The sequence below is a fragment of the Protobothrops mucrosquamatus genome, unplaced genomic scaffold, assembly GCF_001527695.2.
Source record: "Protobothrops mucrosquamatus isolate PMUCROS unplaced genomic scaffold, P.Mucros_1.0 scaffold464, whole genome shotgun sequence".
In the NCBI taxonomy this organism is placed as follows: Eukaryota; Metazoa; Chordata; class Lepidosauria; order Squamata; family Viperidae; genus Protobothrops; species Protobothrops mucrosquamatus.
Window position 1 is genome coordinate 1,983,137 of NW_015386785.1, and position 19,790 is coordinate 2,002,926.

The 19,790-nt window shown below is 36.9% G+C and overlaps 1 protein-coding gene across 1 annotated transcript in view; it reads left to right on the top strand.

Annotated features, from left to right (window-relative positions):
• LCORL (ligand dependent nuclear receptor corepressor like) overlaps nt 1-19,790 on the top strand; it is a 44,497-nt gene that overhangs the window by 9,954 nt on the left and 14,753 nt on the right. The window contains exons 2-3 of the mRNA XM_015816554.1: nt 18,221-18,300; nt 18,475-18,604. Of these exons, the coding sequence (XP_015672040.1) occupies nt 18,253-18,300; nt 18,475-18,604 (178 nt within the window). The 5' untranslated portion in view covers nt 18,221-18,252. The remainder of the gene's footprint in view (nt 1-18,220; nt 18,301-18,474; nt 18,605-19,790) is intronic.

Consider the following 19,790-nt stretch of genomic DNA (forward strand, 5'->3'; position numbering starts at 1 on the left):
TTACACAGCATCAGCCGGAAAATACGGTATTTGTTCTTATTTGTGTTACTGTGCTTTTGTGGTAATAGATTAATGATCTGACTGTGTCTTTATGGCATGATTTATGCAAAATTTGAAAAAGTTATTTGCCAAGATAATGACAGTGGCATTTATTGAACATGGCAAGCCCATCAAAACTTTGGAATACAGTCAGACAGGAAAATCTGCCATTTCCTGGCCTTGGAATAGGAACAGTCAAAGAATGTAGGTTCTTGGGGTAGTCTTCAACTGGCCACTGGCTATATTTCCTTTAAATAGGTCCAGTGAGAAAGGGGTCTGGTGAACTTGCTTAAAAGCACTCAGGGTACTTGTGTAATGAAAACCATCTCCTGAACTTCCTTGCTAGTCATTTTAGATTTCTATTAGCAAATGTGGTGGATCAGATTATTTCTATGTGGCTTCTTACTGCCTGGTGATCCCAAAATACTTCTTTTTTGAAGAGTTCCTGGAGATAAAACACCTGAAGAGGTGTTTAGAGCTGTTTTGGAGGAAGACAAAGAATGAATCTGACCAAGCATGTGCAAAAGCCTATATGAGAAATTACACCACGAAGATGAGCAGCAAAATTCAGTTAATTCTCTACTCTTATTGCATCTGCTATTCAACAGCTCTTTTTTGGGTGGCACATTCTTGCATGGGACTATTTGCATGGCACTGAATATACTTTTCTAGGCATCTAAGCAGATAAAATTGCTCAGATTAATTGGTTGAACTCTCACTGAGTTAGAATCCAGTTGAAGTGACAGAGGTGCTTCCTTGTTTGGTTAACAAGGAAGAACTGACATGTGAAGAAATAAACAGGATCCTTGGCTCTAGTCAGCCCTTTCAGTTAAACCAGCATCTCTTCCCCCCTTTCCCCAAGGCCATTTGCACATTCCATTACAGCCCTATTAATTGGCCATCTTTTTATTATATCCTTACTGGTTTATGAGGGTTGTCTGAGAGATAATATGAAATTGGGTCCATGTAATGATGTTACATCCTTAAGAGAAGGTATCTATTGGCCTTGAAAAAGCATTAATGCATCCACTCCTCCAGTGTCCTAGACAATCTTCAGGCATTCTTCAACCTCCCTTTTGGGGAGAAATTTGTTGAGAAGATGGTTGAGTTGCAATTACAAAGGACCAAGGATGAAACAGATTATCTGGATGTTTTGGACCAACTGCTTGTAAAAATGGTGGTTTTCCGTCTTTTTCTGTAGCCAGTCCCAGTCATTCTATTGTTTAATATCTACAAGTTGCTACTGTTGGTCTGGAGACAAATATTATCAGTATGCGGATGATACTTGATTGAACATCTCAACTAAATAATCCTGCCTTGTTCCAGTGCTTGGGCGCTGTTTAGATAAAGAGAAAAGGATTCAACTCAATCCTAGCAAAATAAAGTAGGTTCTTCAATTACTTGGTTCGATGAATCTTCTAGTCCTGAATGGGGTTGCATTGTTCTAGTCAGAACTAGTGTAATCTGGGTTGATTGTCATTTCCAGCTGAAGGAGCAGGTGGCAGAGGATCAACCTATATGAGAGTTGTGTCCATTCTTGGACAAAAAATCCTTTCTTCCAGTCATCCTTCATCACCTTCCAGATATACTGTTACAGTAGATTCTATATGGGATTATTCTTAAAAAGACAATCAGAAACTACAGGTGGCACAAGTAGCAATGGATAAATATCTACCCATGTAATACCTATGCTGCATTAGCTATTCTAATCAGTTAGCTTCCAGGTGGAATTCAGGGTTCCTGTATTACCTTCAAAACCATATATGGCAAAAGACCTAGTTATCAAAATGCTCATCTGTCTCCCATAGAGTCTGCCCATTCTATACAATCCAACAGAGTTGGCTTGCTTTGGCTTCTATTAATTAAACAGTGAACCGACCAGGATCCAGGAAGCAATTCTTCCCTATTGCTACACCTGCCATCTGGAACAGGGTCTCCCTGGATGCATGTATGGTTCCCATCCTACCTATCCTACCCACGTTTAAGTGGCCCTTAAATTTTGGTTCATCCCCCAGGCCTGGGGTTTGCGAATGGTTGGGAGGATGGAGCAAATGTTCTTTTTAATTTATTCCCTGTGGTTGACACCTGTTCTATTCTTCTGTTTTCTACTATTTTTAGTTGTGAACCTGCCCAGAATTATCAGGAGGCCTAGAAATTTGATGAGTAAATAATTAAATGGAGGTCTGTCTATTGAAAAGAGACTCGATGTTTGACATAGTTAATTAAAATTAAAGACTCTTTCATGTGTTTGTAATTTAACTTACATATAAATTCAGAAAAGAAGGATCTTCAATGAAAGACAAACACACTATTATCCTAACAAAAATAATTTTTATTGTGGTCACTGAGCAGAATTGATAATAAAAACACATTAAAAATAAAAATAAAATAGGAAAAATGTCAAACAGAAAAGGAATTCTTCACATGGATCATTTATACATGTGATCTCCAATTTGGAGTCTGAAATGGTGGAGACTAGAATGTAAAATTCTGCTTAAGAGAGAAAGCCAGAAATGCTATTTTTAAGTCTCATGTTTTCCATAAACTCATGGAAGTCCTGCAATCTGGGTTGTATAGATGACATCAGAAAATAATGTCAAATTCTTCAGAAGTTCAGGAGAGTAATTTAAATAACAGAATTTCTTGTTACTTTTAAATAGGATCTTTTGCAAACAGGTTAACAAGCAACATTTTTAATTCATGTTTCATTTTTAAAGTCTCCTGTAGAAAGTAGGAAAAAGCACTTTGCCTATGTAATCTTCCATATATGTAATCAGTCCTGTTTAACTTTATTTATTTACTTATTTATTCATCAAATTTTAAAACTTCCCACCTCCCTCACAGAATACAGGTAATCCTCGAGTTATGAATGTAATAGAGCTTATCGATTACATTCGTAATCTAAGGATTCATTAATTGGATCATGTTAAATGAATGTGATTTCTCCCTGCTTTACCCAATGCATTGGTTAATTGAATGCACAGGTCGTTAAGTGCATATGAGGCATCTCAGGGTGTGGAAGACCATGGGGAGCCTAGTGCTTCTGACTACCTAAGGCCTCCCTGACCCACTGAGATATCAGATAGCGCCCCCAAAGGTTTCCATCCCCTTTGCAAAAGATTTTGGTACAGAAAAAGGAGGTCTGAAGGAGCGCGAGATCACACCCCCAATGGCTTTCGTTTCCACGCCAAAAGCTTTTTGCAAAGGGGACAGAAGGGTGTGTAAGGAGATGATTGCCTTTCTGCCACATGGCCCTGACTCTGCAGATCTTCGAAAGGTAAGTGAGTGATCGTTGACAGGATGGGAGGGGGGAATAGACGGGAAATGTTACACATCTCTGCGGGCAGTCGTAAGATTGAACGACTGCAGTGGTGCTGCAACATTCGTAACTTCTGAACTCGTAAGTACTTTTAGGGGTGGTGTCGAAAGTTTGAATCATCACTAAGTGAACTGTCATAACTCGAAGATGAAGATTACCTGTACAGAGGGACTTACTTCCAGATAAATATGCAAAATACATTTTCAGTTTGGATGAGTTCAAGGAACAGCTGATATAACATATTATTTTTGAGTTAAGTGAGATCAGAGTTTGAATCCCAATGTACCTCAGCGGGAAATCTTTTTTTTTTTTTTTTTAATTGAAAATTTTATAACATTTTACATTATAAATCCCTCCCTCAAACCCACCCTTCCACCCCCCTCCCTCCCCCCCACTTCCCAGAGCCAATCACAGGAATAGTAATAAAATAATCATACTCTAAATAATTTTAAACAACTATAAAAATAATAAATCTATAATCTCCTTTAACTCTGTCTGAAAACTGTTAAAATAACAAATCTGTAACCTTCTTTAACTCTCTTTTCAACAGATATATAATTAATAAACACAATAATAATAATATATTAATAGTTAAAATTAAAAATAAGTACTCTAAAATTCAATTAAGATTCAATTAAACGCAATGATATTAATATATTAAGAAATAAAAAATAAAACTAAATCATTCAAGCAACAATAACATTCTGGACTTCACTAAAAAAAAAACAAAAAACCCCCCCCACTCTTTTAGACCCATATCCAGTTAATAAACACACTAATAATAACATCATACTAACAATTAAAAATAATAAGTAAACTGTTATAACATTTAAACAATAATGGTCTAAAATTCATAATCTACTCTATTATTAATAAATTGATCCCTAAACAAAATCAATCAAAGAAGAGAAAAAAAAACATCCTTCCATAACCTTATTCATTCTTCTTTCAGTTAGATTAAAAAGCAAAAAAATAATAATCTTTATTTCCAAAATTAATATCTCAATTCATACGTCCAGATTTTTAAGTACTCTCTTTATCATTTAAGCAACAATAACATCTGGACTTCACTAAAAAAAAAACCCCACTCTTTTAGACCCATATCCAGTTATTAAACACACTAATAATAAGATCATACTAACAATTAAAAATAATAATAAGTAAACTGTTATAAACAACAATAATAGTCTAAAATTCATAATCTACTCTATTATTAACATAATAAATTGCTCCCTAAACAAAATCAATCAAAGAAGAGAAAAGAAAAAAAAAACATCCTTTCACAGCCTTATTCATTCTTCTTGCAGTTAGATTAAAAAAACAAAAAAAAATTCTTATTTCCAAAATTAATATCTCAGTTCATACGTCCACATTTTTAAGTACTCTCTTTCTTGCATCTATAAGCTGCACGGGTCATTCTCTAAGTTTTCTGATTGCCTCTAAGTTGTTACTTAGTTTCATCTTGATCTTGTAATTTTGTCGCACTTGATAATAGTATAACTCCTTCAACCACTTAATCTTCATAAATTCCTTCCTTCCTGGTACCTTATCGGACAAAAGGGCAGAATCTTTTCTTCTTCTAAATACTTTAAGTGGTATTTTCTGCTTATAAAAAAGCTGAATGATTCCATTACGAATTGATTTTCTAGAAGAGTAGATAACAACATCTCTTGGAAGGTTTTTCTGTCTTGCAACCCGTAAATTAATTCTATAATTTTTTCCCATTTCTCTCATAATATCTTCGGGCTGACAATTCAGAACCATAACCAAATCTGCTGCATCCTCTTCCTCCGATTTCTCTCGAGGATTTTCTCTTATTATTGAAACATGTTCCAATTCTCTATATTGTGACATAACGACCTCATTTTGAATTAAGTCCACTTTTTCCTCCATTTCCAGTTCAAATTCCAAACTTTCAACATGTTGCTCTACTTCCTCATCCCATCCATCAACACATTCTTCATGACATGCTAAGCCTTGAAAGGCAAGCAATAAATCTTTTCTCATCTCTGCATTTTTCTCTTCAAATTTCTTATCAGTAAGTTTCTCCATATCCATTCTAATCTGTCTTACAATGTCTTTCAATACATCCTGTATCTCTTTCAATATAAATGCTGAAGTTAGGGGGGAAGGCGGAGGCATATCAAGTTTTGATTGCTGTGATGTTAAAACAGCTGCAGAGGAGATCGTACTTTTCTGAGAAACAAAAAATCCCACACGTTTAGAGGCCATTTTACTTTTCTCTTTCAAAAAATCTTATAAAAATCTTAAAAGAAAAAATCTAATAGTCTTATAAGAACCTCAAACAACAATGGAGGAGGAGTACTTGCACAAACAATCCAAAGTAGCTAAATCTGTTACAATAAAATAATCCGAGAGAAAGTTTCCAAAAAGTAAAAGTCTCATGTATTTCCAGAAAACGAAAGTCTCATAAGTTTCAATCAAACGAAAAGAAACGCCCTTCCGCAGCCATATTCCTTCTTCAAATTAGAATAAATACAAAGAAGATTCCAGAGTTAAAGTCCCATTTCAAACAGTTTTCAAAAGATCCTGTTAGGCTCTGTCTGCATACTAGATGTACTCACAGTCATTAATTTCCTAAAGCAGCAGAGATTAGATGCGCGTCTGGCTTCGTTCTATTGAACGAAGGAGCCCGAAGCACGGAGAAGTCCCCGACTCTGGGGGAGCTCACCTAGCCCTCACAGCTGGAAAAATGCGAAAGCTAAGGAGCTCTACCCCTATCGGGGAAGCTCGCCCCCTCCCCTTTGCCCGGGGAGGGGGATTGAGCTGCGGAACAGCTGTTCCTGCGGCTCTAACGTGTCCTCGGGGCAGGCAGCCTCGAAGGGAAGCTGCCATCGGCGCCGCGATCCAACCGGAAGTCTCAGCGGGAAATCTTAACCTTTTGCTTTCTTCCATTGTAAGAATATAAAAGAAAAGAATAAAAGAGGTCCTTGGGGGGAGGGGAGTACAGTATACATATACTTCTTAAAATTGGCCTGTTCCCAGTTTGGGAATAGCACTGCACTCTTAGGAAAAATCTCAAAGCAAAGACACTCTTTGCACTGGGGCCACTGCAGAGTAAACAGTATGCAACTTGCAACCCTTAATAATAAACCAACTATTTTTTAATCCACCCAAAGAAACCCCAGGAAAATCTGGTTCTGGGGTTTGGAGCAGGCAGGGAGTGCCTCGAGGCAACAAAAAGGCAACAAACACATCAGCACCGGAAGCGCTTCATGTCTCTTAATCCAAAATTCAAACAGCAGATTTGGGGAAGGGGTTATGTGTTACTTGTGGCTACATATGTGTGCAGATTAATTTTCAGTTATTTATATTTCATTAGAAATGAGGTTTACATTTGTTATAGGATCTTTTTCAACAACATTTAGCATTAAATTTGCTGACTTTTAGATATCCACCAAAAACTGTTCATCATTTTTAGAATATTTTATTCTCTGATAAACACTTAAAATTGTTCTTCACTACCATTTTGTTTATTACTTATCTGTTTGATTAATCTGCACTGACATAATTTAAAATAAAACTATAAATATATAATTTGCTTAACTGTACACTCATTTTTATTTAATGTGTGTGTGCATGTGCATGTGTGTGAATCCCAAATGAGACAGGTACACATTTCAGCTGATTTATGTTGGAAATATATAAATATGTCTTGAACTTGCAGTTTTGAAATTTTCTTTTTTTATATCCATATTTTATTAATTTTTTATAATCACAAATCCTTAATACTTTATCAGCAACATGTTATCTGGGTTCCAATATTTAGCTTACTAATACATGTTAAACTCCTTTCTCTCTACCTCATTTTTCTAGCCTTTGATAAAATGTATCCCATGTTCTAATCTAAAGTATTCTGAATCTTCTTTCTCCTTCATTTTCAATATAAGTCTGTCCATTTCTGCACAGTCCAAAATTTTCCTGATTATCACTTCCTCTGCTGGGAATTCTTCATCTTTCCAATGTTGAGCAAATACAATTCTCGCTGAAATTAGAGCATGTAACATTAAATATGCACACTCTTTCTCATTATTTCCTGCAATTACATCTAATAGAAATAATTTTGGCTTAAAATCTACGTGTTTTTTTTATCATTTTCTCTAACCATATATCATTTTCTCTAACCATATATGTAGTCTTGACCAAAATCTTTTAGCCTTTTAGCATGTCCACCAAAGATGATAGTATGTGCCTGGTTTTTGTCTACATTTCCAACAATTGCTAGACATATTTTTAAACGTTTTTGCTAACCTCACACACAGGCGGTCAGTACCATCTGTAAAACATTTTATATAGGTTTTCTTTGTAAGCCACCACCTTTGGTATTTTAGAATTTCTTTCCCGAAGTCTTTGCCAGTTTTCTAGCTCTATGTTATGCCCAACGTTTTTTGCCCATGTTATCATTGTTTCTTTAACTTGTTCCTCTTCCATCTTTAAACTTAGCATGTACTTATACAGTTTCTTAATCAATTTTTCATCTGATGCCAATAGTATCTGGTCAAATTCTGTCCTTTATAGAATCCAGATGTTTTAGCATCTTTTTCATATCTCATTTGAATTTGCAGGTGTGGCAAATTCTAGTTCTTCTAGTTCTTGTCTAGATTTTAATTTTCCTTCAATATTCAAAATGTCTTTATAAGTCACAATTTGCTCATACTTAATTAGGTGTGGGTGAACAAACACTTCCATTGTTGAAAGCCATCCAGGTATTTTCATGTAAATTTTCGCTTCTACTTTTTCCCATTCTAGAACAAATGCGTTTCTTATGTAGTGGTTTTGAAAGTATCTATGTATTTTATTCTTCCCATACCATAGGAAGGCATGCCATCCAAGTTGTAGGTCATGCCCTTCTAGGTATAGTAATCTTTTATGTCTAAGAGTTATCCATTCTTTTAACCATGTTAATACAAATGCTTGATACTGTAGTATAGGACCCAAATTGGGAGCCCAAATCCTTCATTTTCTTTCGCTTGTAGCATTTTTAATTTAATTCTGGCTTTTTTTCCTTGCCAAATAAATTTCAAAATCAGTGTATTTAGTTCAAAAAAATTCTCAATTTTATAGGTATTGTTTGAAATAAGAAGAGTAATTTTGGTAAGATATTCATATTCACTGTTGCTATTCTCCCTAACATTGAGAGTTGTAGATTTTTACATTTATCCAGGTCTAGTTTTATTTGTTTTAATAGTTTTACGTAGTTGTCTTCTTTTATTGTTGCACATCTTGCTGTTAAGTATATCCCCAGGTATTTAACTTTCTTAACTATTTGAAGATCTGTTTTTTTCTGACAATTGGTTTTTTTGTTTATCTGTAAGGTTATCACTTTGGCCTTTCTTTATTTATTTTCAGTCCTGCCACTTCTCCAAATTCTTCTATCTTTTTCAGAAGCTTAGAGCTTGTCACAAGCGACACTTCTAATATGAAAACCAAGTCATCCGCGAATGCTTGTAGTTTATATTTTTCATCTTTTATCTTCATTCCTTTAATTTCTGAGTCTTGCCTAATATATTTTTTTTTATTACAAATTTTATTAAATGTACATTTAAAAACAGAAGTGGACATGATTCAACTTCCTTGGCAACAACACTGCTATTGGTATTACCTTATGTTACAGAAAGAAAAACAGAAACTTAAAATACATTCTATAACAGGACAGAGTATAACAAACTATACATATAACATCTGTAAATTTTTTGGTAAACCATCTTTCAGTCGTCAACGTTGTATTTACATATCTTTCAGTTGTGTCCTAATATAGGTGTTAATAAGAAGTCCTTACGATATCAACTAATCAGCGATCCTCCTTATCTCTAACCAATCGTACAAATTTCTCTTAGGTAAAAATCCATTTTGGTCTGTGTGTATAAATTCAATCAAAAATCTCTTTAATCTTTCTGCTATTATTGAAACAAAAAAAATTAATTCACATTTAATAGAGATATTGGTCTATAACTTTTTATCTGTGTCAAGTCTGTGTCTTCTTTGGGTATTAAACTAATATTGGCTTCTGTCCAAATATTTGATATTTTAGCCTCTAAAAGTACCTCATTACATAGTTCTTTCACTAAAGGGCTTAATGTATATTGTAGGCATTTATAAAACTCTGCAGGTAGCCCATCTGGACCCGGGGTCTTATCATTTTTTTGCCTTTTTATGGCCTCCATTACCTCCATCATTGATATTTTTTTATTTAGCATATTTTAGATATTTTCTGAGATTTTTGGTAAGTCAACTTTTTTATGTATTGCTTTATTTTTTTCTTGCAAAATTTCTTCTGTGTCGTAAAGTGTCTTGTAAAAGTCTTTGATTTTTTTATTGTCATTTTGGAATTGTAAATCGCCTTTTGAATCTTGCAGTTTTTTTTATCAATTTTTTCCTCTCTTTTTTCAGTTTGTATGCTAACCACCTACCCGGTTTATTAGTGTTTTCAAAAAAGTTTTGTTTTGCCATTTTAATTTGTTGGGCCATTTTTTCACCCTCTGCTAGGTTTAATTTGTGTTTTATTATTTCCATTTGCTTTTTAAGAGTTTTCTTTTGTGGATCTCTTTGTAGTTCCAATTACAATTTTATAAATTCCTCCTTTAACTTGGTTTGTTGTTGCATTTTTTCTTTATTCTTTTTTGCCATGGAAGTTATAGCCAAACCTCTAAAGTATGCTTTAGCTGTATCCCACACATTTTGAAGCGATGTCTCTTTTTTTGTTTATTTTAAAGAAAAAATCCATTTCCTTTGTTACTATTTGTATAAATTCTTTCTCTTTCAGTAAAGATTGATTCAGACCATCTTAGTTTTTTCTTAGCTCCTCTCCAAGTCATCTTTATCAGATTATGATCTGCCCATATATTGTTTTCTATCTCAACCTGTTGTATAATCGTGCTTAATTTAGGGCATATCTATATCATTATCAGTTCTAGACCATGATTTGTGCCTGTTTGAATAAAATGTGTATTGTAGTTTTTTGGAATTCTTTTCTCTCCATATATCCTGTATACAGATTTCTTCCGCCATTTTAAAGAAAATCTTAAGTAGTGTATTCCTTTCTTTTTTCCCTGTAGTCCAGCTTTCCATCTACTATTGCATTAAAATCTCCCATTAAACAAATATTTTGATATTCCAATTCCACTATTTTTTTGTGTAATTTTTGATAAAATTATTCTTGTTTGTTATTAGGAGCATATATTGTTACCATCAATATCTGTTTTTGATTTATCATTATTTCCACCATTAATATTCTTCCCTCTTCATCTGCATACATTTGTTTGGGGTTCATTGTCTCTTTGATATATGAAGCTATTCCTCTTTTCTTTTGTTGTGCTAGTGTGAAGTGAAGTTTCCTGATTTTCAGTTGTTCCAACAGTTTGTAATGTTGTCTTTTAATATGTGTTTCTTGGAGACAAACTATATCAATTTTAAATTTTCGTAGTCGTGTAACAATTTTTTTTCCTTTTTGTGGGGGAGTTCAATCCATTTATATTCATTGAAAGCATCCCATTTTCCTTCTCCACCTTCTTCAAGTATATTTAAGTTTTATTCTCCTAGTTGTTCTTATCTGTCTTTGTTCTCTTGCTTTTGCCCCTTCTATGTTTGTGTTTTCTGTTTCTTCTTCTTCCCTTGGTTTGGCTGCTCCTTCTATTGCTATCTCTTCCTGTTTTTTTGCTTCTCTCTCTGCATGAAATTCAGGACTTTCCCCTTCCAAAAAAAGCTTTGTATCTCTCCTAAAATTCCATTGCCTTGAGTGCAGTGTCCAATCTGTATCTTTTCATGTCCCAATTAATTAAAATCCCTTCTAGAATCAGCCATTTGAAGTTCACTTCTTTTTCAATTAATTTTCTGGTCAGGAATTGGTATTCTTTTCTTGAATCTCTTTTACTCCTCGGATCTGCTTCAGCACTACAATTTCCTTTTCTTTATAACGTAGAAGATCATCTCTCGCTCTTCTCAATATCTCATCTCTTATAGATCTTTTGACAAATCTAACATGTACTCTAGGGACTTTATTTCTCCTCGCATAGCTTGAATTGACTCGAAATATCTGGTCTATCTCTCCTTCCATTTCCTGTTTCCTGATTTCCAGTGCTTCAGCCAATAGCTCTGTCATCAAATCCACAAGAGCCCCTTTTTGTCCTCCATTATGTTTTGAAATCTTAAAAGATGCCTTTTCCACTTCCAAAACTGCCATTGAATCTTCCAATTCTCTATTTGCCTGCATCAGCTTCTGATTTTCATCTTTTATTTCTTCCATCTTCTGATCAGTCTCTACTGACTTGTCTTCTATTTTCTGAAATCTTTGTTCATTCTTTGTAACCATCTGTCGGAAACTTTCTAGTTGAGAGTTTATGTTATGAATTTCTTGATTCATTTTATGAAAGTTGTCTTTTGTCTCCTCATGGTTTTTCCTTGTATCTTCTTTGTGGGAGGAGATTGCCTCTTAGATTGCTTGTAATGCCGCTTGCATCTCCTTCTGAAAACTGATAGATTTTTCTTGTTGAAGCATTGATTCGATTGATCTCTGATACACAAGGCTTGCAGAGGTGGAGGGTGGGGCTGAGGATGTTTTCTTGCCAGTTTTAGCTAATTTCGGAACACTCATTTTTAATTCCACCCCCCAAAATTGTTATCAACTCTAATACTTTTCCTAGATATCTGCCTTATACAAACCATTAATCTTGTATTCAATATCACAATGTATAATTTAAATTTGTCTTAAATAACTCTTACAGTTTTTATCTATAGTCTGTATAATCCAATAAACTCCCTGAAAAATAAGGGAGAACAAAAAAGAAGAAGAAGAAGAAGAAGAAGAAGAAGAAGAAGATGTTTGTAATCCAATTCTGTTTGTGAGGCTCACTTCTAGAGTAGTCCATAGGGCCTTCTCCAAAGAAAATCACCAACAGTTAAGCTTCCACTGTCCTTAAGTAGTTCTGAGACTAAAAGTTTATAATCCAAAAGGCTCCCCAGACAACAAGAAGAAAAAGAGAAAAAAACAAAAACAAAAGGGAAAAGAAAAAAAATGGGGAGAGGGAAAAAAGTTTATAATCCACTTCTATCTTCTGATTCCAGCTCTGGCCAATTGTTCCAAAATCCAAAATTGCCAATCTGCCAGAATTATACTCCAAAATGTCTTACTGTAGATCAGCGGTTCTCAACCTGTGGGTCGCGACCCTTTTGGGGGTCGCACGAGCCTTTCACAGGGGTCGCCTAAGACCATCGGAAAACACATATTTCCGATGGTCTTAGGCAGGGCTTGTCAACCGCCTTCTCTCCCTCCCCCCCTCCGCTCCACCTCATTTGTTTGTGGAAAATATGCTGCTTGGCGGCAGTCTGCACGAACTCTACCAAATGTGCCCTGCAGGGGCGCATGAAGAGCGCAGGCGCAGAGCAAGGCCCCGCCCTCCCCAGAGACTCATTGTGCAGCAACCGGATTGACTTCTTCTCGTGCACGCAGGTCAGCGAAGGGGAGGCCGCTGCAGCACCCAACTCCTGCGCCCATCAGCTGGCAACCCCCGAACTTGCGCTTGTCAGCCGGTCTCCTTTGCCACCCTGCCCGTCCTCGACTCCTCCTCCGCCCGTTCATGTCGAGCCCGCCGGGGCTTGATGGAGAGAGGGAGGAAGGGACTCCTCCTCCTCTCCTAAGCTTCAAAGCACAATCGGCTTCCCAAGGGCGCCACAATCCTCACGAAAGCGGGGGGAGGGGAGAAGCAAAGCGGCGAGAAAGCTTGCGGTGGGCTCGAAGGAGCACCTGTCAGCATTGGTGACAAGAAATTCCCCACAAACCCAGGGAAGGGGTGGAGAAAAGGAGCCCCCTTTGGGAGGAAACCGCCACCTTCTTCTCCTTGGCTTTGCGCTCTTCTGTTCCTTGGCAGCCAGGCTCTGCCAAGCCTCTGCTGGCTGGAACTTCCTTTCCTTCCTTCCCTCTTGGTCTCTTCCTCCTTCCCTCCCTCTCCCATTGTCCCTTCCTTCCTTCCTTCCTTTCCTTCGCCTCCCTCTTTGTCCCTCCTTCCCTCCCTCTTTCCCCTTGTCCCTTCCATCCTTCCTTTCTTCCCTCTTGTCCAGGATCAGGGCGAGCCTCTACAGCTGATCCACGCTTCTGCAGAGTAGCCCAGAAGCGCAGATCAGCTGTAGCTGCTCTCCTTGGCTCCTGCCCAGCAAACTTGCTCGAGCTTTGTTAGAAAATATGCCGCTTGCTAATTTAGCAGAAGCGCGAATCAGCTGTAGCCCGGCGCTGATCCTGGCGTTTCTGCTAACTTAGCAAGCGGCATGTCTTCCAGCGAAGCTGAGCAAGTGAGATGGGCGGAGCTCTCCTCTGTCTCTGCCTGTGCACAGGCAGGTTTGCCAGCAGCAAAGCCCCCAGCCACGCTGGCAGCCTATCCCCCTCCCCTTGTCCCTTCCTGGGCACAGAGGGGGGGAGGAAGGAAGGGACAAAGAGGGAGGGAAGTAAGGGACAATGAGAGAGGGAAGGGAGGGAAGGGAGGGACAAAGAGGGAAGGAAGGAAGGGACAATAGGAGAGAGGGAGGGAAGGAGGAAGAGACTAAGGGAGGGGAAGGAAAGGAAGGAAAGAAGGAAGGAAGGGACAATGGGAGAGGGAGGGAAGGAGGAAGAGACTAAGAAGGAGGNTAAGGGAGGGGAAGGAAAGGAAGGAAAGAAGGAAGGAAGGGACAATGGGAGAGGGAGGGAAGGAAGAAGAGACTAAGAAGGAGGTGAAGGAAAGGAAGGAAAGGACAATGGGAGAGAGGGAGGGAAGGAGGAAGAGACTAAGGGAGGGGAAGGAAAGGAAGGAAAGAAGGAAGGGACAATGGGAAAGAGGGAGGGAAGGAGGAAGAGACTAAGGGAGGTGAAGGAAAAGAAGAAAAGAAGGAAGGGACAAGGGGAGAGAAGGGAGGGAAGGAAGGCAGGCACCCACCCCAGTCCCATCCCAGAGACCCACAGATTCCCCCCCACAGGCACTCTGCAACCTGAGTGATCAGCTGGCCACGCCCCCTGGCCATTGATCACATGACCCTGGGACACTGTGAACGTCATAAGTATGAATCAGTTGTCAAGCATCCGAATGTAAATCACATGACCCTGGGGATGCTGCAACAATCATAAGTGTGAAAAATGATCATAATTCACTTTTTCAGTGCTGTTGTAACTTCAAACAGTCACTAAGTGAATTGTTGTAAGTCGAGGACTACCTATACTTTCCCATTTTTTTCCTTTTTTTTTGGTCAAGTTTTTGATACCCCCCAGCCAGCTGGATGAGGGGTTGGGGGTCACCACAACATGAGGAACTGTATTAAAGGGTCACGGCATTAGGAAGGTTGAGAACCACTGCTGTAGATAATTCCTTGCCATTCAGTCAGTCTCTAAATGGTTTATAAAATTACAGGTCAAACAATATTTGTAATCCGAGGAAGCCAGATGGCTTCAAAATAGTTTGTAGTTTTAGTTGTAATCCATCCTGCAGAAAAGACAGCCCAAAAAGTTTTTCTCTTTTTCCAGCTGCAATCTACAAGGTTATGAAGTTCAGAAACATCAAAGAGTTTAGTCTGTTATCTGTGTCTGGGCTTCAATCCAAGTTCCCTCACTTCAGACAAAATTTAAATAGAACTTGGTGTAGTTCTTTTTTTCACCACTAGATGTCATTATTTATCCGTTTTGTAATTTTCCAAACAAAAAACTTTGCTCCGATACTCTCCAAGAAAGGTAAAAAAACAGAAATTATAACTCCCCAAACTTTTTTCTTTCTATTGTGTCCAAATTAATTTTATAGTCTCTATTTTCCCCCAAGAAAGCTTAAACCGCCGCTTTTATTCTGGGAGAGGGGGTGAAAAAAGTGGGGGAAAACTCTCCCTTTAGTTCTGGGAGTTTCCTTGCTTTCAGATCGTGTTTTTTTTCCCCCAAGAACAGTTTTTAAAATCATAGACGAAGGAAAATGATCTCACCCAGATTCAAACATGTTGCTCGCGCTTGTTAAATACTGCTTTTTTTTCCTCCGGAGGTCAGCAGCTTCTGACTGGCTGCATGGGTGCAGCCAGTCTTTCTCCTGTCGGTTCTGAGGGCTTCCTTGGATCAAGCAGGTCGACCACCATCTCCCTGCAATCTACAAGAGTCCCCTCTTGTTTCATCGCCTCTCCGGGTGATTTCAGGCCCTTTTCAGGCCTCCAGCAGGAAGAAATAGGGCGCTGGAGGCAGAGCTCTGCTTCTCTGCGTCCGTCTTTCCGTGAACCGCGACTTCAAAACCGAAAGTCCCTACAGTTTTGAGATTTTCATTTTAGCTGGATTATGATAAATTGAAAATTTGACATAATATTTAGTACCATAAATACTTAAAATAGCAAATAGGTTCTATCAGAACTAATTATACAATAACATTTATGTTTTCATAATTAAAATCATACTAATGGGCATATGTGACATTTCCTAGTGTGACACTGTACCTTAGATTTCTTAAACACTGTATGTGTTTGGTTTTTTTAAAATAATAGTTGTTGGAATAGGCTGTAATAAATTCCTTTGGCTTTAGAAATACTGCAATCGAAGCCCAATTGAATCCATTAGATTAGTTAAAAGATATTTGTGTTGCAGTATAACTTGCAGTTGGCCTTTTGCCCCTACACTCCCCTACTTCAACACATAGATTTGGAATTTCTACTTCAGTTTTTATTAAACTTTTTTGTTACACTTCTTTCCCACTTAACTCCTCTATCTGTTTTTCTCATAGTAACAACTTTGTGAAATAGGTTGAGCTGAGAGAGAGAGTTAGATGACCCCAGCTTATTCTGTCATCAGAACATGATCAATCAAAATTCAAGTCATAATTTATGGAGCTGCTTGTTTCAACACTAGCAATGAAAATTAAGCACTGTAATGTTAAAACATTCCTTCAACTACAGTTGTTCTCTCATAGAAGCTGAGACTTCTTTGGCTATGCCAGTTGACCTATCTGAGACTCTGGGTAGGAATACCCAGATACTCACAAGCATTAACCGTGGTTCAGCAGTTATCTGTGAAGTAGTGATTCTTCAGCTTCGATTTTTAAAGTATCATACCAGAGTTTGAGAGCCAGTTTGGTGTAGTGATTAAGGAATCAGGCTGGAAACCAGGAGACTGTAAATTCTACTCCCACCTTAGTCATGAAGCCAGCTGCATGACTTTAGGCCAGTCACTTTCTCCCAGCACTAGAAAAGAGGCAATGGCAAACTACTTCTGAAAAACTTTGAAGGACCTTGCAGGTACTTGTCCAGGTAGTCTCCAAGAATTAGACATAATTGAATGGAAGGGGGGGGGACCCCAGGTATAGCATAAATGGAGAATAAGAGCAAGTAGAATCGTAAAATCAGAAAAGTTGGAGGGGTGATTGAATTCAGCTCTCTGCTCAGCGCAATAAAAAAATGAGATTATAGGGAAAGATTTGGAAGATATGTGATAGGAAGATTTTCTTCATAATGCAACAACTTGGCATTTGGTTCTGAACAAGCAAAGAAAAAGATGTCATATACAATTCAGCATTTCCTATCATAAGGTAACAGAAATATGCCTTATGTTTAAATGCTATAGAAATAGAACTTCTTTAAAGTAGAGATAGTCAGCCCAATGTTAGCAGCGTTTTTCACTGTTCTAAGATTAAAGAAAGGATGCTGCCTCTGACACTGGAATGATTATATTCTGCTTTAACTGGGACCACACTGAATTTTGCTTTTGAACCTTCAGTGGAGTACCTTTATGAAGTACCACATTTGGATTAAAGGAGAAAATGGATAATTCTAATAGTATTAGTCAAATGTGTTGTTGAGTTTTTGATGTTAGCACTATTAACTACCAAGAGTTGTTGGAGATGGCAATATACAGAAGTAATAAAAGCAGCTTAAGCCAAAAATATTGTCAATGAAAAGATCATTTAAGTTACAAGATGCAACTGTACTTTATTGGGACAGGAGACACTTTTAAACTTGTAGTCCCATGGTAATATATTCACTGTACATAAACATAAATTTAGAAGTGGATTTGTGCACTTGAATCATAGACACAAATCCTATGAGATCAGTGACATACCATTAGATGTGGCTAAACTCTTTTTGTATAGAATATTCTCAGGATGTTGCTATCTCCATTTTATGATACATTTGTAAGATTTGTTAGCCAGAATCATATACTTCAAATGGGCAGCCAATTCAATCCAGTAAAGGTTTTTTATTTTCTAGAAAGAGTTAATGTGGGACACCAGGAATTTTTTTCACAGAAATCAGAGCTGCATTTCTGACAGTGTTTTTTTTTTTAAAAAAAAGCACTAAACATTGTTGTCTTATTAGTATATGAAGAGATTTGTAATGGAGAACCAAAGCATTAGGCAAAGTTAATGAAGCAGATCATTACCTATTCTCAGGGATCAAATAGCTAGATGGGTTCTGTCAACACAGTTATTTAGAAGGAACTAAGATCTTAATGACAATGAAAAGAGTCTATTATTTACTAAGCACAGAACAGTGAAATAAGTCAGTTTACCATAACTGTAAGAAGGTATGCAGAGGAATTTGTATTTGCATTAGCACATAGAATGATACTTCTTGTGTTCTTTTAGAGTACCATAGTTTATCTTATGAGCTAGTCTACTTGTAGTTGCTCACTATCTTATGAAGATAAATTTGCCTTGTATATGAATAAGAGAATGATCTGAAATTTTGAGCAGAACTATGTTGATCCAGATCTAGCATCCAGTTTCCTAGTCAAAGGATCTAAAACATCTCCTACTTAGCTCATTTTGGGCAGGGGAATAAATTTGAAGTTGTGGTTATAGTTTAGATGTTGGAATGATATTTAATTTCTGTCATCCTCTCTCTTCCCTTGCTTCCCATCCCCAGACTGTGAACCAGAAGAAGTGACTGACTGGTCTATGGATGAAAAATGTTCCTTTTGTAATTTGCATAAAGAAATAGTCAGTGTAAGTATATGATCTTTTAACTCTTGACACACATTTTGTCCAAATTTCCAATGTTATTTAAACTATTATGCTATATAAAACATTGATAAATATATAGTTATATATAGTTTTCTTGCTCTCCTCTATTAAGATTTGCTTTTACTTAGAAAAGTGGGGTTTCTTTATTCATTTTAGGATCCTACAGCAGTTCTTGGTTCTTTGCAGTCAACACCTACAGAGGAGTTGTCATCTCAGGGCCAGTCCAACACTGATAAAATTGAGTGCCAAGCAGAGAATTACCTAAATGCACTCTTTTGTAAGGAAGGTAAGGCTTGACTTCATATTGTGATATATAGTGCTCAGCAGGAATTCTACATAAAATTCATTTTTTATTTTTATTTTTAATTCTGCTTGTTTTTTAAAAAAAACAAAGGTAATTTATGGACATAGATACTCAAAAGAGTATTTAAATTTCATTGCATACTACATATACTATCAGCACATTTTGTGCTTTTGTTTTTTATATATAAATGCTTTTGGAATTAATCTCATAGCACAAGATTATAGGGTAAAAATATAAAATGAAATCTGTATAAATCATTAGGAAAAGGACATAAACATTTGTAGGGTTTTTACTTATAGATTATACAGAATATTTTCCATATGTATTTCAGCATAACAAGCATCTCAGACTCAAATGCTAATACCTTCTGCCCTTGGAGGTTTGAAGCTGTAACATTATATTCTTTTTAGCACCAGAAAACAATAACCCTATATATTTACCCAGGAATTGTATATTTCAAATGTAATGTTATAGGGTTAATTTATGTTACATTTACCAATTCTGTGTAAATTTTTACATTCTGTTATGATGTTTTGTTTTCTGGTTTGTTTTCTGTTATAGTTTGCAAAACATTTTGGTAGGAGAAAAATGGAAAAATATTTTAAATAAAAAGCATAAAATTATTAATGCAATTTCACCATGAAAAGATATCAAGACTTAAAACTGAGTTGAAATATTTTGGGCTACCTCTTTATGGCAAGCAGGTAACATTATCCTACTTGTCATAACTGAAGTAAAATTCTTAGTTCCAAAGTTTTATTTTTATACTCTGTGGCAGGGGTCTCCAACTCCTGGGCCACAGACTGGCACTGGGCCATGGGGTGGCAGAAACAGGGATGCACAAACAAGCAAAGCCCCATATGTGTAGGATGCAAGCAGTTTGCAAAACCATGTCCTCTTCCATCCACAGAAAAACCTCCATCGAATCAGTCCCTAATGCCCAAAGGGTTGGGGACCACTGCTCTACGATATATATAAGTTATACAGGTAGTCCTTGTTTAGCAGCCATAAGAGGGACCAGTAATTGTAGAGCTAAGCTTTGCAGTTGGTAAACAAAAAAATAATATCACAATAGGCTTGCAGTCTTACTTCCCATTTAGTCATTATGTGAGTCACCATAGTTTTAGGCAAAAAATTGCATAACTGCAACTTACAATTTTACTTTATT